The 18,657-nt window shown below is 41.8% G+C and overlaps 1 protein-coding gene across 1 annotated transcript in view; it reads left to right on the forward strand.

Annotated features, from left to right (window-relative positions):
• The window catches only part of LOC147696876 (glutamate carboxypeptidase 2-like), a 653,445-nt gene that overhangs the window by 386,338 nt on the left and 248,450 nt on the right, over positions 1-18,657 (forward strand). The window contains exon 10 of the mRNA XM_086933984.1: positions 10,807-10,926. Within this exon, the coding sequence (XP_086790110.1) occupies positions 10,807-10,926 (120 nt within the window). The remainder of the gene's footprint in view (positions 1-10,806; positions 10,927-18,657) is intronic.

Raw genomic sequence — 18,657 nt, forward strand, 5'->3', positions numbered from 1 at the left:
TGTCCTGCATGCCCTACCTGGGAAATGCAGTGTGCTGTGTAGTGGGTATTGTTGGGCAGACTGTGATGCAGGTTCTTCAACAATTGTCAACTTTGGCACACCAGATGTGTGCTGAGCATACGCCATAAGGTAGTGTCACTCTGTGTGGGTAGATATGTGCTACATGCTGGGCTTGAGCAACATCCATCGCAGCAGGGGCGGCTCTAGGCTCATGGCGGCCCTGGACAGGGAGCGTAGGTAGGGGGCCACGGAAGTGGGGGTCCGGGTGGGGTGGAAGCCAGTGAAGAGGGGGGTCAGGGTGTTTGGAAGTGGAACAGAGCCGGAGGCTGCCAAATCCCTGCCAGGGGCCGCCACGCAAATATGTATCCATCCTCAGAGGATTATTATATTAAGGATATATATTGGCGTGGTGGCCCCTGGGGTTTGGTGGCCCTGTGCAAGTGCACAGCTTGCACATGCCTAAGGCTGCCCCTGATCGGAGTGCTCATCAACGGTTCTTTAGTCCTCAACTGTATTAAGTGCACATAGGTTGTAATATTAAGTGGCCAATATTTAATTGGGCGGTGCTGTAAAAAACAACTTAAATGCAAGGCAAATACTTCAGTACACTGCTTGCTCTAGAATCCTCAGTGCATTGGTAACAATGCATAAAAAACAGTTCAAAATAATATAAGCTTTATAAATAATAGTACATATCTCATAACACTCTGCCATCTGATACATACATCCCAGTTCAGTGTAAACCATGAGGTTATGAGTCTTAGTGTTGCATGTAAGCTTTGGAGCAGTATGTTGTCTAATAATGTCTTGTGACTTTTGGTAGCATGTAGTGTTCTGGGCGTTTTGATAATCGACTACAAGAAGAGTTTATATGGGTTATATTAGATGTCTAACAAGATTTTTGTCTAAAGATTTCTGTTGTGTGTTCAGACCAAAAGGTGAAACCCATTTAATTTGGGTAGACTATAGTATCCTGCAGCTCTCAGCCAACACTCCATAACATAGAAATCATAGTTATACCTCAAGATGACATCGACATCAGAAGCTTTGCAAATAACTATCTGACCTATCGTCTTGGCTATCCAAAACTTTGGGTTTAGACAAAGAATATTGCAGCACCGGATGCCTAACACCACATGGGTCAGGCACAGTTGGTTTATGTTATGTTCTGTCATGTCTTGCTATGTTATGTTGTTATGTGGATTTTTATAATGCCGTCTGACCTATGAGGGTATCCTGGTGCTTTGCAGGTATGTGGGTTATCCACGAGGGCCTTACTAAATGAGCCAGGTCTTTACCTTCTTGTGGAAAGAAACAATGAGGAGACATTAAAGTGGTGAGGAAGGTCGGTCCATGCTTTAGGAGCGATGTATGAGAAGGCACAACCTCCTCCTCATCTGCTTTTGCATATACATGGTACGTGTGCTAGGGAGCAGTCTGCTGATCAGTGGTGCCTGGTTGGTTGATGAAACCGCTCCGGGCTGTTCAGATTGGCTGGACCTCTGTCATGAAGTGTTCTGTATGTATGAATGAGGAGTTTGAACTGTGCATGCTTATTTATAGGAAGTCAGTTTTGTGTGACAAAAGAACAATATGGAAGGTTGAGGACCAGTCTGGCTGCTGCGATCTGGATGGTCGGAAATCTTTTTGTGTCTTGATTTGTGATTCCTGCATAGAGGGTGTTCCTGTAGTCCAATCTGCTGGGGATAAGGGGTTGATGGCAGTTTTCCTGGTGTTTCTGGGTAGTCACTTCACTATCTTTATCAGCATAGTCAGTGTGCGGATGAAGGCTGCAATGGCATTGACTTAGCTTGCTGTCAATAATGACTCCAAGGTTTCTCTCTTTAGTGCCGGGGGTGGGTCTGAGGCCCATAGGCCTCGAGACAGAGGCCATGGCAAGGCCTCTTTTCTGATAACGACTTTGGTCTTGTCCATGTTGAGTCTGGGGCAGTTGGCTTTCATCCAGGTGGCCACTTTAGTCATGCACAAACTGAAGTTGTTCTGGTGTTGCATGTTTTCTTAGGCTGGGACATATCAGTTGCATGTCATCGGCATAAGGGAGTACGTCAATGTTCTGTGCACGAATGACCTCAGCCAGGGGCGTCATGTAGATGTTCAAGTGAGTCGGGTGAGTGAAGAGCTTTGCAGGAATCAGCAAATGAGTTTCTAGGCATTTGAGGAGTATGGTGAACTGTTAGTTATGCATGGATTTCAGATTGAAGCCTATATTGTAATGATAGTGCATCACTCCGTTTAGAATACTGCACCACAATGAGACTGTGCTGAGAGCTAAGAGAGGACAATATTTTGGATGAGGCCCCTTGTGAAGTGCAGTGGAGAAATTTGGGAGGGGTAGGCATGCAAATGAACTCATGCAATATACTGTTTTCATTTTTCTGGGTACAGAAAATCCATGATGCACTTGCAACATAGACATCTCTCCCTCACTCATCCATAGAAACATATGAAATACTGAAATAAATACTACAAAGGGCAGCCTCTTCGTTGCTCCTGTTCTTGTGATTGCATAAAATGTCTCTGCTGTACCAGCATGAACAGGCCAAAAATAAAGAAAACATAGAGTGAGATATACAAAGCATTTTTGAGGTTGCAGATGGTCTGATTCACAGAATTTTTGTAGAATCATCCGTTTGCAACCGCAAAAATGCTTTCGTTTAATGTACAAACACCATACTGCAATTCTACAGAATGGCAATTTGGGTTTCAAATCTGTATTTTGAAGGGTCATGTTTAGGGCATCCCTTCCAAATACCGAATCGCAGTGGTCTGTTTTAATGTTTTGCCAAGGACCACTGCCCACTCTTAAAAAATGAAAGTTAAATGTTTAATAAAAACAGATCCTGGTTTCTTATAAGAAACATGTGCTGTGTAAGCAATCACAGGCATAGTGGTCTGCTGACCCCAGCAGACCAACGTTCAGCTGATGGCTAGCATTCCTAATGGGTGCAAAACTGACACCTACCTCATTTATACACATGAGGTAGGTCGATGTTTGACTCACTATGAATCGGTAATTCAAAAATAAAAGTTTCATACATTAGGAATTGTGATTCCCTAATTGAGATTTGAAGGAAATCACAATTTGGAAATCGCTATTTCCATTGTTAATACACCTGGCCCTTAATTTCTCCCGTAATCAGCCACTGACTGCCTCTTGTCTCCATATGACATCATTTTCAGTGGATCCCACTTCCCTATGCTTGCAATTGTGAGTCATGTATGCACCATTTAAGATGTCACATCACTGCACTATTTTCATGAAGAAGTTGCAAAACAGCATAGCAAAATGCTATTTTGTTACTTGAGCCACCAGCAGGATGAGATTTCATGTTTTACTTTTACATTTTATCAAAATTCAGTGTATCCTCAAAATCATCACACTTAACCTTTGTGCTATTTTCGGGCTATCATCATTATTCCCAGTAAAGGGAAGAGGACCTAGCAAGCAAGACATTTTATCATATTTGGCCACATCATATACAAAAGGGAGTACAGCATGTTCACATATGTACTTGGGATGCTTGCACAATCTCTCTTAATCTACCAGATTAGCTAAATTGACATGCCTCTTTTCATAATGATGTTTGAGCCCTTGAGTTGTGTTTTCAGTCCTAAAGTGTAGTCAAAAGCTCCTTTAAGCAAAGTGAACTTTTCTTATTAGTACCAACCCAAGTGCATGTAATTACCCCTTCAAGTAATTTTCATAATTATGAGAGGTAAATGACAGAGCTAAATTAAGGTGTATCCCTTGATTATGGATGCTAACAAAAGGCTTCTTGTTCACTCCCATATGCATGCTCGCTGCCACTACTTAAGTAGAGGATCTCTGCCTAATGCAAGTGCCTGATAACATTGTAGTTCATATCCACAGCCTTTCTCAGCCTGTGTCAAATCTGTAATGTTCTAAGATTGTTTTCAGTGCCAAAACTCTCAACCCTCAGGCCTATAAAGGTTGTTTCCTTTATGCCAGCCATCATTCATGTATCTGCTTTCATTCTCCCTTCCCTCTATGATTCCGTCACCCTCTCTTTTATGCATGTTATCTCACTTCCCACTTAGCCACTTTATGTCTCTGTCTCTGTCTCTTTATTTGATATATTATTTCACCCTCCCACAAACGTTGTCTCCCTAATGGGCTTATATGTATATGTGTGTATGTGTGTGTGTGTTTAATCCATTCACATTGGTTGTTCTGGTGGTGGAGTGTGTAGGTGGGAGTTAGTAGGAAGTGATTAGGAGCCCAGTGTATTTTTGGTCAAGCATGTCAGACATCCATTACCAAGAGGCATATATATTGAAGGGTCCAGGTAGGAATTCACCATTCTTCAGTTACAACTTGATAGGGGCAGAATAGGTAGAGGCAAGGACAGGCTGAGAGCAGGGACCACTGCCCCTAGTCACTTTCCAATCTCCCCCCTTGTGAGACAATTCATCTTTTCACTTTCCACATTTGTTTGGATCTGAACAGCTGGTGATTTCGAAATCTGAAAAGTTTCCCTGCCAAACAAGCCCATACTTCTGCTTTGTCATACGAATGATGATGTATGTTTAATTTACTTATTTGGCATTTTTGTGAGGCAGCTAAAAACTGCAGCCAAACAGTATACGGTGCTTTAAAGTCATATTCCAAGTTTGAGCTTAAAGTAAAGCTTTGTTATTCTCACTTGGAGCAAACCTTCCAACATGAGTTTTGGGCAGCTATGTCATGGTTAGAGTATTTCTCAGGGTTTTAAGTGTAAGCTCAACTCATTTTTGCAGTGAATACAGAATACAGAATTTGCAGCTAGATTTATCAAAGTCCCGATTTGCGAGTCCTTAATAGCGATTATTAAGGAATCGCTATTAAGGACTTGCAAAACGGGATTCATGTAGGAATCGCTAAATAAATTGCGATTCCTACACATTCCTTATTTGCGATTAGCTAATCGCAAATAAGGATGCGAATTCAAGGGTGCCAGGGATGTCCAAAGGACACCCTGTAGCACCCCTGAAATGAAAATGTAGACTGATGTTGCGCACACACATGTCCAAAGGACATGTGTGTGTGTAACGTGCAACTTAGAAAAATGCATTTAAATGCATTTTTCTAAGTTTTCGCTATTTACCACGATGTTTGACTTCATGATAAATAGCGCTCCTAAATTGCGAATTCGCAATTTTTAAATGTTTCATGAATAGCATTTAAGGAATCTCTAATAGAGATTCCTTAAATGCAATACCTCGCGAATTCTTTAATAGCGAATTTTGCTTTTGGAATGATGAATCCCAAATGCAAAAATTGCACTCGCAAAGGGCCAGATTCTCAGAATCTGGCCCTTTGCGAGCGCAATTAAGCTTGATGAATCTGGCCGTTAATACTTTGAGGTAACCTTCTTTGTGCCTTGGAAATATTATGGCCAGCTGCCTTGTGTTTAAATTGAAAATTATAGATTTGCCAACATTTACGTATTAAATGGAGTAACATGAAGGCAGTCTTACAAGTGAGTAAATTGTTACTCTTGCACTATTTAAACATGTATTTCCCTTATTTATGTGATGCGATAGGTAGGAATCTAATTCTCGAACCAAATAATTATTGATGAAAATAAAAACAGTTCGGATAATTCCATACTAACCATCATTCTAAAAATCTGTTTGCAAGCACACCATTTCATTATTCTCACCATCCAGAAAAAGCAACAGAAACACATACACACCTTCAAAAAAGACTAACAGCCTCATTCATCATAGTGCCGTTTTGCGAGTTTGAAATAGCGAATCATAAGGAATCGATATTTCAGACTCGCAAAACGGCATTCATGTAGGAATCGCAAAAACAAAAGCGATTCCTACATATTCCTTATTTATTCCTTATTCCTTATTTGCAAATAAGGAATAACTCCCCATTCATTCCTATGGGCCAAAAGGCCCATAGGAATGAATGGGAGTATTCCTTATTTGCGATTAGCAATTTGCTAATCGCAAATAAGATTGTGATTTAAAGGGTGCCAGGGGTGTCCAAAGGACACCCTGTAGCACCCCTTAACAGTAAATACGAACAGGTGTTGCGCACACACATGTCCAAAGGACATGTGTGTGTGTAACATGCAACTTAGAAAAATGCTTTTAAAAGCATTTTTCTAAGTTTTCGCTATTTACTACGAGGTTTGACCTCGCGGTAAATAGCGGGCCGAAATTGCGAATTCGCATTTTTAAAATGGATGATGAATTGCATTTAAGGAATCTCAAATTAAGATTCCTTAAATGTAATTCATCGCAAAATAGCGAAATCGCAATTACCGATTTTTGCATTTGGGATGATGAATCCCAAATGCAAAAATAGAGCTCGCAAAGGGCCAGATTCTCAGAATCTGGCCCTTTGCGAGCCCATTTCGGCTTCATGAATCAGGCTGTTAATGAATTCCTTCTCATTCACATCAAAATCACTTCACCCTAGCACAGCCAATCCAAAATTAATCTCATGCAGGCTTCTAAATGCAAGGTCAGCAAATATTGCTTCAAATGATCAACCTTCTAAATTGCCATGATTGCAATGTAATCTTCATTGCAGAATCATGGTTAAGTGAGTATTCAGTTTCAAAATTATTCTGCCTCCCTTAGTAAAGCTACACAAACTTTAGGGCCTAAAGACAACAAAAGGTGGGAGGGGGCATAGCAGTCATTAATAGGATGTTGGTCAGTGGTTCCTTTTAATGTCATAAAATATTTTCTGTACCTCCATCACCATACAAACAACTTTCCGCCAAATGAAGAGCATCTCTACATTTGTTTTCAGGGCTGATTAAGTACATAACCGAAACATATACTATTTTCTTAAACAATATTTCTTAGTGATTTCAACATCAAAAGTGGAAATGAGCTTAACAAATACATTTTGGCAAAAGCAACCTTCTCATACTGCAGTACTTCTGCCACCTGGCCAGACTTCCTACTCCTACAAAAGGAAAAATGCTTGACCTCATTTGTGGTGACTCGAACCATTTCTGCTGTTTTTCTCCTGCCATCACAGACTGAAATGACCACTTTTCTGTCCTGTGTCACATTCCCTTCTGCTCCAGGCCGATATTAACCAGATGATTCGTTTCTGCTCTGAACATGTTTACTCTTCTGCTCTCACAGAATAAATGTAGCCCTTTAAGAGTGTTGCAGAGTTGACTTGTAAGTAAGACAGCATCATCACAACATCAGTGGCTATATTGGTTCTTTCATGACTCAAAGAATATTGAACCAGACCATACTGTGGTTTTTAGAATCAATAGTTCAAGCAAGAAGCATCCTCAGTAAAACTAAGGTTGAGTGGAGAACCCAACTGCTCGTAAAGCTGACGAATCTTAGGTAAGAATGGAAGGTCATCATCTCCATCTCAATCCAGAGAGAGACAAGAGAAAATGATGTCCGCTTACAATGCACATTCCATCAAAGATATAAAACCTACAGACTACTGCTTGCCGGCCATAAAAAACATGCTCTAATTTTCACATATTTCAAGATATCTGGCATGAGCGGATCAGTGCCTCCGTAAATCAAGTCATGTTCATCAATTCTCCAGGCTAGTCAGATTACCCCCATAACCTAATCCCCAATCCTGATCCTATCCAGAGATAAAACTACTGTTCAGTATCAAACCTACCATGCTTGGGAAAGCCATAGGATCAACCGTTACAAAATAAAAAAGCAACACAATTTCCATAGCATACTGCAGGCCAACTAATAATCCGTATTCACATTCATTGACAGCAGCATTAAAGGTAATGTTCAGAATATTCTGGACAAACATGCTACATGCTCAATACTGCTGTTGGACCAGTTGACTGCCTTTGATACAGTTGAGCACAGAGGACTTAAAGACAAGGTATTATGCTGCTTCATATCCTTCCAGTTTAGCGGATCTCAAATGGTGAACTTTCAAGTTCATGCTTCCACCACTACCAGTATATTAAGTGATGTTCCCCAGGGTTAATTCCTTGCAATTCTGATCCTAAATTACTCAGGTGCTGTCCTGTGCCAATACATTGATATGACAGAACTATACCTAAAACCCTCAACATTCAGTGACTTTGCCATCATAAGAAACTGTTTCCTCCACACATAACCTCTCCAGAGTAAATATGACCTCAGTCCTTTGGGCTACTTAAAACAGAAGGGATTCTTACCTGCACCAAACCCATCTGGCAAAATCTTTGGTTTGAGTGAGGAACGATTAAAGGGTATTTGCCCCTAAGCCTGCATGAACGTTAGACTGCATAAAAACCTAAGAGATTAATCAGAATAGCTATGATTGAAATATCATTAAGACCAGCAGTCCATTGGCACTGCCCCGGAGTGAAACTTATTTTACGTTTACGAATGATTGAAGGTGGTCAGCAATTAAACCCCATTATTTTCTGTAGGGCTAATTAAGATGGCCAGAAGTAGGGCTCCAGTTAAGTCAAGATAACACATTAGTTGCAGATATACTGAGCTTGTAGGAGATAGAGTGGGAAAAGAAAAACATGAAATTGAATAAAATTCTAAATGCTGAATCTGAAACAATGAAAAAAATTAAGTATTTCTCTGACATCACACTTGTTTCCCCATTCAACTTTACTGAAAATGACAGAGGTCATTGGGCAGGGACAACATAAATGTATTCAACAACTCTCCAAAATACCACGTCAGTGGAGACATTTTGAAATAGGCATGTGCTGGGCCTGCAAAAGTAGAAACAAAAGATTACATTACACACTATGAAGAAGGATCAGAAAAGAAAGAATTTGCTTCCTTCAGATTTCTATTTTCCAATTAGGCACACCTTGATTTAGCTTGTGAGATTGATGGGTACAGGTAGTGCACTTGTGCACACCACCCTTGATCACCTTGGTCAGGACTGCATCATTACATGATTGCCATTGGGTGAAAACTCCGAGCCGATCTTTCCTTCTACTGAAGAGTGGTGCCCTTGTGCATCCTAGCAATATTGCCTGGATAGGCCAGTGGATGGAAAGAGAGAGACAGAGAGGGAGAGAAAAAAAGGAAGTGTTGCTATTAAGGGGCAGGTAGGTTAGCATGAATTGATGTCAGTATTGTCGTTGATTCTGGTCATAAGAAGAACCTAAGAAGGATCTCTTTTGTAGCTGAGAATGGCCATGAGTGGCATTTATCTGAGTTAAAGTTTGAGTTAAAGAGGCTGGCTTGCAGTGAAACTCTAGTAAAGGCAGTAGACAACTAAAACTTATCAACAATGAAATTCCAATACATTTTATGAGACATTGAATCTTCCCAGAACTGAGTGTCTGTTGAGTTTGGCCAAGAACCACACTTCATTAAAGTCTATAGTGATGCTGAGGTTGGTCAGTAACGATGCTCGCAAAAAGCCAGAGTTTTATGAGGTGGTCCCTAAAAGGGTGAAAGTTGGTGGTGTTTAAGAGGAAGGGTAAAAAGATGACTTGTTGGAGCTGAGGAATGAGAGAGGAGACTAATATATCACAATGCCACACTGATAGTATCACAGAACAGCTAAAATCTCTTATAACTACACTGACCTGTCAAAGTTAAAAAGTGCGAGAAGGGGAAGGAGTAGAAAGCTAAGAGAACCAGAGCGGTTTTGTAGGAAAGGAGCAAGGGGACACAATATGATGTAAATGTAAATGTACATGTATTTATATAGCGCAAATCACTGACCGAGGTCGGTATCTCAGCGCTTGCTTAGGGAACCCGTCCTGGTATTCCCCTGTGAGATAACCCCGGCAGGGTATCCACAAGGTGAAAGCCAGGCATCCCGCCGCGAGGGGCCGTTGTGGAGATTAAGCAAGCTATTGCCCAGAGTCGCAGAGTGTGAACCCGTGGATCGAGAAGGCACCGGAGCGAGAATTATCGAGTCCGTGGAATTTTTGAGCCCAAGACCCGCCGAGGCAGGGAATTGAACCCTGGTCCAGGGCCGATCTCAGCTTCCGGGTCTGCCACCTCTAACCCCTGAGCCACACTTCTCTGATGTAGTTTGACGCCATATGTCTCACAAATTCTTATCAATTTAGAATGTTGAAAGTACTGCATAAGGTCCAGCCTTCAAATGGTAGATGTGCTATATCTAGAAGCTGGCATTTTACCACCATTTCCCTTTATGGAAGCGAAGTTTATAAAGACCCAGTGTAAAGGTAAACTGTTGATAATTGAGTTGCATTTGTTTTATTTTACTGTCATACTGTCCACATAAAAGCGATCTTGAAAATATTACTGTCTGGCAACTTACCATTCCTGAAGCAAGGTCACTGTCTGCTACTTTGTATACATTTGCAAGCCAGGCAATGGCTTCATTTCTAATTGTAAAAATGTCTTTAGCTTTGCGAAAGAGCAGCATGAGTTCAGCTTCTCTTTGCTGATTTGGTCAGTGTGCTTACACACCATAACTACTACATTTGGGTTTTACTGTATAAAATGTAGACACCTCTGTATTTTGTCACAAAATAATATTTTAAGTGGCACATTTAATGTTTGTGGACATTCAAATCATCACAGAAGTAAACGAACCATTTTACATCTGTGACTCAAACCTGTTTTCCAGTAGATATGTAGGTTAACGTACTGGTAATATGGTAAAGTGTGTCAGGCAGTCGTTGTGTTGATGAAACTGGGCTTCACAGACCTGTGACATATTGTGAAATGTAAAGTGGCCGTAAAACTATTTTCCATATTTTACAGATCCCTATGAAGTATGGACATTTTTACTAATGCATTTTGAAATATATAAATTCTGTTAAAGTGGCCTACAGTTAGTTATTAAAGGTACAGTCACATTTTATTTTCCAGATCGGTATGTAATCCTTGGAGGCCATCGAGATGCGTGGGTCTTCGGAGGCATAGATCCGGAGAGCGGTGCAGCAGTTGTACATGAGATTGTGCGAAGTGCTGGAAAACTGAAAAAGGAAGGTAATTACAAGAATCTTGGAAAAAAGTAAACATTTTTTTAAATGTAAAAGTACAAATGAATATTGTTCATAAAATAGTGAAGGAGTGGCTCTCAGTTCTAGCTTGTTGATTTCATTTGTATTTTATTGATGGTAGTCATAAACTGGGACGGTAATCCCAAAGTGGAGCAAAGCAGTGTGCACAGCACCAGGATCCAAAGTCAACATGTTAGGATACATGTGGATAATTTTAACATGAAACTTATATGAGGCTGAAACATTATAGATGGTGAGAAAAAAAGTCATATAATTTACTAATTCAATATGAATACTGCCTACATCACTGTAAAACTTTAAGGCACTGTACAAAATCAAAATGTTGCAGTACGGGGAGCCACAAGGCTGTTTACTGGATAGAGTCCGTGGCTTGTCCTTAGCAATGTGGCTCAAGGATCAAGGATTTCCTCAGAGAAATGTTGTACATGTGCAATAATATCAAAAGAACAATAGGGTTCAGAAATAAAGAAACAAATTAATATAAAGAGAACGTGTTTAATGAGCAAAATGTGACAAAAAGAAGACAAATGACTGTAGGAATTACAAGTTATAACAAAACCAAATAATAGTCCAATACAACAATTGGGAATTTAACAATCCAGTGTTAGCTAATATAATGTTGTAGGTCAAAGCGTTTGCATTTTTTTAAAAGCCGGTCAATGATCGACCACACATTGCTTGGAACACAACTAGAAACTATAGCTGAGAAAAGAGCCACAGGGTCGGCTGTAGTCTTGATGTTTAGGCCACAGAGCCTAAAAACTGAAAAATCACTCAAATAAAGCCACTGATTATTTATCTTTTTGAAATAGGCTTGGCATCTTGTTCCTGTCATCTAGGTGTTCATGTTCACTTGTTGACTAACGAGGTCTTAAATTTAAAAAACTGGTTTCAGGATACTCCATGTAACTTCAGTTTTAAGTGCTCTGTAAAATGTCTTGTTGCAGCTGTTTCCTGTTTTTTTTTATGTTCCAGCATCCTTTGTTCATAGGATATTTTACATGCACTAGTCATTGTTTTTCTTCCAGGCTGTTGACAGCTTTCTCTGGTAGAGGACCACCTTCCCATTCCAGCCACAGGAGAGAAACTCCACAGAGACAGACCAACTTCATTGGCAGTTCCTGAAAACCATCAGAAGACTAGCAACACTTAATGTCAATATCCCTTGAGTAATTCTATACTCTCACCTATTTAAAATAAAGCTGTAGAAAATCTCCCCAAAGTCCTCGATCAGGTATTCAGGTACTCTTCAGTGCATCAGTTGAGATGCCTTCTCTATGGGACTGTGTATACCAAGGCACTATTAATGGTAGAATCAGTGAGGGATTGGTGATGACTTCTAAGCAAATCAAACTAAAATTTCCCATCTTGTGACGAAGTATGATTCTGTTCCTGTTCTGCATCTATGCTATGGCCCCTTTCCCCGCTGAAAATATAAGGTCACATTTTGCTTTTCCTGTGCTTACATATCTCCCTCCTAGGGCAACCCAATTTTTCCTACTGAAGATCAACAAAAATCTCCACACTAAGCATCTATCTAGATGAGCCCTGCGTAATCTATGACTCCTAAATTCAGAATCTGGTATCTTAGTTAATAGCAAGGATTGAAGTGCAACTGCCACCTTTCTCAGTCATAGTGAGAATTATGTGAATAACAAGATCTCATCCAGAAATGTGGATGTTCACTTGTTAAATACTGCCAATGAGCCTAAGGCTGATTATACTTTATAACTAGGGCATGGCAAAGCACTTGAGGTAGCAGGGTCAGAGCCAGCCGGGCCTGAAGATGGTTGTTTGTCTTCAGGACGACTCTGGCTCCATTTATGGAGGTTTCCCTGTTGGTGGTGCTGGTGGGAGAGTGAAGCGGAGCAAATAAAGTTTGTCCATGCACTGATGTGGGTACATTGAATGTTGTTGTGCTCCAATGCCGCTGCAAGAAAGCAAAAGTGACCACCCACTCCTTTCCCCGAGAGACACTGAGTAGGGGAGATCTGGCATGGTGGTAGAACATCCTGTTGTGGAGTTTCCTCAAAACTGTTGTTAGGATCCTAAAGGCTGCTTCTCATGTGGCTGAGGTTCTTCCACATGGAGAGAAGAGTTGGACACCCCTAAGGCTTTCAAGAGGCTGTTATTTATCAAGGACTGTAGTGCAAACCTTGTAGGCCTGGGTGATCAGAGGTCGGGTGGAAGAAGTGTTTTCTGTTGTGTGGTAGTGTTGTGATATTGATACTCAACATGCCCCTCACCTGCAATGACCAGCACCTGTCAGTTTTGGAATTTTTGCGATATATTTCTGTGACATAGATGATTCAATATTCATCAAATAGGTTTCTGGCCCACTGGTCTTTTTATACTGCATTACTTATATGCTGTGAATTTGGATTGGATAACATTTTTCTCTCAGGTGTTAGCTAAAAGGACTTATAATCATGTTTTAACTAAAAGAAGGAATTCAAGCCAGGCTAAAAGAAACATGGACTATCTAAAGCAAATGCTTTATTTCTAGGTGCAAAGTTGGAAATATTTCCCTTCAATCGGGTATTTCATAACTACACGTTGTTCAAGTACGGAAATTTTCCTTTATCAGTGTGTGACTAAGCATAGGCAGCTGATGTAAGTATTTTGAAACATCAAAAGCACCAGATGTCAAGAAAAATATAGAGTTGGCATGCCAAACAGAATGATTTTCTCACACATATCTGCTAATCTAGAACTTCATTTCCCATTTATTGGACAAATGTTTGATGTATCATACGTTCTTTCTGTTACATTGATTATATTTGTTAACTTATCAGATGTAAAATGTAATCAGAAATTCCCTATTGAAAATATACTGTTATCAGGTTTATATTACTTGTCCAAGGATACTAGACCTAGTAAAGACTTTAAAGCTTAAGCTATGCCCTCATTCTCCCGACAAATGAGGGATTATTCCTTGTCCAAGTGTTTTCTTCCCTCCTACACTGCTACCCTGATCTAGTTGGTACCTTCAATGAGACCTATCCTTACACAATCAAGTCAACACTGTCCTAAAGAACACCTTTGCATCTTCGAGGGATCCATCCACTTCTACTACTACAGGAGAATATTATATTGATCCTGTCTCTAGTAATGCACTACATAGATTACTGCAATGCTAACTAAATATGTGTTGAAATGTGGTCTATTATTTGGGTTGGATAAGTGTCCACTGCAATGTATAAGGCCCCTACCTGCTAGATGTCACACAAATTAAAATAAACCTGAACTCTATCCCGAGTAAAGTGAAACAAAACTTATCAGGCTTAAACTGAAGGCAATTTGTAAAGTATTTAAACACTGCCTACACTGTAGACATAGCAAACACAAGGAGATGATGGATGGAGCACTGAAAGTTTCCAGACATTCACCCCCAGTCACTGATCTGGGTTGAATCCATCATCATTCTTTAGCTCAATTGGCCACCTCAGTTCATACCCAGCTATATGCAAATCAGTCTTCACCATGTGCCTCCTGGGAACAGTCCAGCCTGAACTGCCAAGCCAGGTCTTCCCTGAACTGGAAAGAAGCATACTTGGACCGGTTTCTGGGTAATACCCCTCATCAGCCAGGCTAGCTTGAATCCAGTGGCAAAGTGAGCAAGGAACCCATGTCTGGGCATACCCTGCCAACGGAGGGCGAACAAAGCAAACACAAGGAGATGATGGACAAAGCGCTGAAAACTTTTTAGACACTCACCCCCAGTCATAGATCTGGGTTGAATCTATCATCATTCTGTAGCTCACTTCGCCACCTAAGTTCAAACCCAGCTATATGCAAATCGGTCTTGACCCTGTGCCTCATATGAACAGTCCAGCCCGAACTGCCAAGCCAGGTCTTCCCTGAACCGGAAAAACAAGCATCCTGGGACCGGTTTCTGGGTAACACCCTTCATCAGCCAGGCTAGCTTGAATCCAGTGGCAAAGTGAGCAAGGGACCCACATCTTGGCATACCCTACCAACTTAAGGTGAACAAAGCAAACACAAGGAGATGATGGCCGGGGTGCGGAAATTCTTCAGACACTCACCCCCAGTCACAGATCTGGGTTGCAGCCCTGTCCCCTCTAGATAAAAACCTAAGGTAACTCACAGTTGTTTCAGCATTCTTAGCGCTTATCTGTGAGGTATAGGGTGAATCTTGTGGCATAGTGAGTACAGGCCCAAGTTTGGATCTGCCTGTCTCACTTTGGAAGTCTACTGCAACAAACAGCAAAGTGGTAGAAGGGATGCTTGCATTATTCGTAGCCATTGATCATCATTAGGACCGCATTCCAGTTCATGATTTTACACCCACCATACTACTGTAGTGCATGACCTGCCATATACAGATCATATTTGGTCAAATAGAAAAAGTGTTGGAGGAATTCTACTCAGGAACAGACCATAGAACTTCAGCATGTAGAGACTGAGTAACCATACCCAATCAGCATCTACTGCCCTGAATTAGACTAGCTCATAGTGCCTCACTTACCATCCAAACTTTCCAAAGAGAAAAGTGATTAGGCACCCCATAACACAACACTCCCGACCCTCTCAGGATCGTGGTAGCAGGTAACCCCCATTTGTTCTCTAACTCATACTTGTCCACAATAAATAGAAAAAAGACACAAGGAAAGTTATAATATTTATTTAAACTAGTGTGCTCTAATGTGCAATAGTTTTGCCACAACTAGCAAACCGATACAGGTTAGTAATGTTATTAGCATGTCTGTGAGACCGTATACAATCAAAAACCCTGTCATTTTATCTGACAGATTTGCTTAAACCCACCCTCATGACGAAAGCTAAATGATTATAGATCTCTGGGCTTAGCGGTGTACCCCATACCTTAGCATTCATACATAGCTGTTCTATATCCCAGCTGATGCAGCTTTCTTGTCTCAGGACTTTTGCGCTGTTGACATGTCCTGAGTTATATGATAAACCATGTGTTTTCCAAAACAGCACATGGTTGTCTCTTATGTCTAGGTGTTAAGGTCTGACCACAGAAAATAACTAAGAGCAGTGTTGTTTGACCTTGCCTAGGCTGTGCAGACCAAATCCCAGGAAGGCAAAACCAAAGGGGATGATGGACGGAGTGTTGAACATTCCAAGTACTCACCCCCAGTCAACTGATCTTAGTTTAATCCATCATCATTCTTTAGCTCACTCCGCCACCCCAGTTCAGACATGGCCATATGCAAATCAGTCTGACCCTGTGCCTCATGGGAATGGTCCAGCCCGAACTGCCAAGCTATGTCTTCCTTGGACCTGAAACAAGCATCCTGAGACCGGTTTCTAGCTAATCAGCCATCATCAGCTAGGCTAGCTTGAATCCAGTGGCAAAGTGAGCAAGGAACCCACGTCTGGGCATACCCTGACAACTTAGGGAAAACAAAGCAAAACCAAAGGGGATGATGGACGGAGTGTTGAACATTGCAAGCAGTCACCCCCAGTCAACTGATCTGGGTTTAATCCATCATCATTCTTTAGCTCACTCCGCCACCCCAGATCAGACATGGCCATATGCAAATCAGTCTGACCCTGTGCCTCATGGGAACAATCCAGCCCGAACTGCCAAATAATGTCTTCCCTAGACCGGAAGCAAGCAACTTGGGAACGGTTTCTGGCTAATCAGCTGTCATCAGCCAGGCTGGCATTTCAGGCTGGACTGTTCCCATTGGGTACAGGGTCAAGACTGATTTGCATATAGCTGGGTCCAAACTGGAATGGCATGGTGAGCAAAAAAACAATGGATTTAGGCCCAGATCACTGTACTGGGGTGAATGTATGACAATGTTCTGCATTCTGTCCATCAGTTGTTCTTTTTGCATTTGTCACCGCGAGTGGGACGGGTATGCTCAAACGTGAGTCCTGTGCTCTCCATGCCACTGAAGTCAAGCTAACCTGGCTGATGGGGGCTAAAAGGGCAAAACCGGTCCTAGGATGCTTGTTTCCCGTCCGGGGGGGGGGACCTGGCCTGGCAGTTTGGGCTGGACTGTTCCCATTGGGCGCAGGGTCAAGACTGATTTGCATATGGCTGTGTCCAGACTGGTATGGCATGGTGATCAACAAAACGATGGATTTAGGCCCAGATCTCTGTACTGGGGTGAATGTATGACATTGTTCTGCATTCTGTCCATCAATTGTTCTTTTTGTATTTGTCCACCCGAGTGGGATGGGTATGCTCAGACGTGAGTCCTGTGCTTTCCATGCCACTGGAGTCAAGCTATCTTGGCTGAGGGGGGCTAAAAGCCCGAAACAGGTCCTAGGATGCTTGTTTCCAGTCCAGGGAGGACCTGGCCTGGTAGTTCGGGCTGGACTGTTCCCATTGGGCGCAGGGTCAAGACTGATTTGCATATGGCTGGGTCCAAACTGGAATGGGATGGCGAGCAAAAAAACTATGGATTTAGGCCCAGATCTCTGTACTGGGGTGAATGTATGACATTGTTCTGCATTCTGTCCATCAATTGTTCTTTTTGTATTTGTCCACCCGAGTGGGATGGGTATGCTCAGACGTGAGTCCTGTGCTTTCCATGCCACTGGAGTCAAGCTATCTTGGCTGAGGGGGGCTAAAAGCCCGAAACAGGTCCTAGGATGCTTGTTTCCAGTCCAGGGAGGACCTGGCCTGGTAGTTCGGGCTGGACTGTTCCCATTGGGCGCAGGGTCAAGACTGATTTGCATATGGCTGGGTCCAAACTGGAATGGGATGGCGAGCAAAAAAACTATGGATTTAGGCCCAGATCTCTGTACTGGGGTGAATGTATGACATTGTTCTGCATTCTGTGCATCAATTGGTTTTTTTTGCATTTGTCACCCCGAGTGGGATGGGTATGCTCAGACGTGAGTCCCGTGTTCTCCATGCCACTGGAGTCAAGCTATCCTGTCTGGTGAGAGCTGAAAGCCCGAAACAGGACCAGGATTCTTGTTTCCAGTCCGGGAGGACCTGGCCTGGCAGTTCGGGCTGAACTGTTCCCATTCGGCGCAGGGTCAAGACTGATATGCATATGGCAGGGTCCAAACTGGAATGGCATGGTGAGGAAAAAAAATGGATTTAGGCCCAGATATCTGTACTGGGGTGAATGTATGACACTGTTCTGCATTCTGTCCATCAATTGTTCTTTTTGCACAAATCCCAGGAAAAGCACAAAATACAAAAACATGTGCTAACTATATACAAAAATGCACTTTGGCACAAAAACAAGCATGTGCTTTGGTAACGTATGCAAAGCAGAAGCAGTCTATTGCATGCATAGTTCGGGTAACCTAAGGAAAATGACAATGTCCATATAAGAAAAATACAACAAAAGTACATCAGAAATATGACTGAAACTATACCTTACAGATGAGGGTTAAGTAAGCCACAACCAGTCATGACTTGTGCATTTGAGTTGTCGTATGTCCTATGCCACACTTCCTTTAACCCCCACATGGCTCTTACTGTCACTATTCGTCTTGTCTCTCTTTTTAGATAAATCAACGCTCCTGTTTATGTGATTTATACGACAATGTTTTTACTTCCCATTGTTCTAGTGCCAGTGGATTCTTGTTGTTCTTGTATAAAGTTGTATGGCATTTATTGTTGCCCATGTAGCTGATCTGCTCAGGAATGGCGATTTCCAGGAGAGTTCCTTAGCATTTATGTGGTTTCCTGCCTCTGCCCAAGTTAAATGAATATACGTTTATTGTGTATGGAGTA

This window comes from Lissotriton vulgaris, chromosome 8 (genome assembly GCF_964263255.1).
Source record: "Lissotriton vulgaris chromosome 8, aLisVul1.2, whole genome shotgun sequence".
Lineage (NCBI taxonomy): Eukaryota > Metazoa > Chordata > Amphibia > Caudata > Salamandridae > Lissotriton > Lissotriton vulgaris.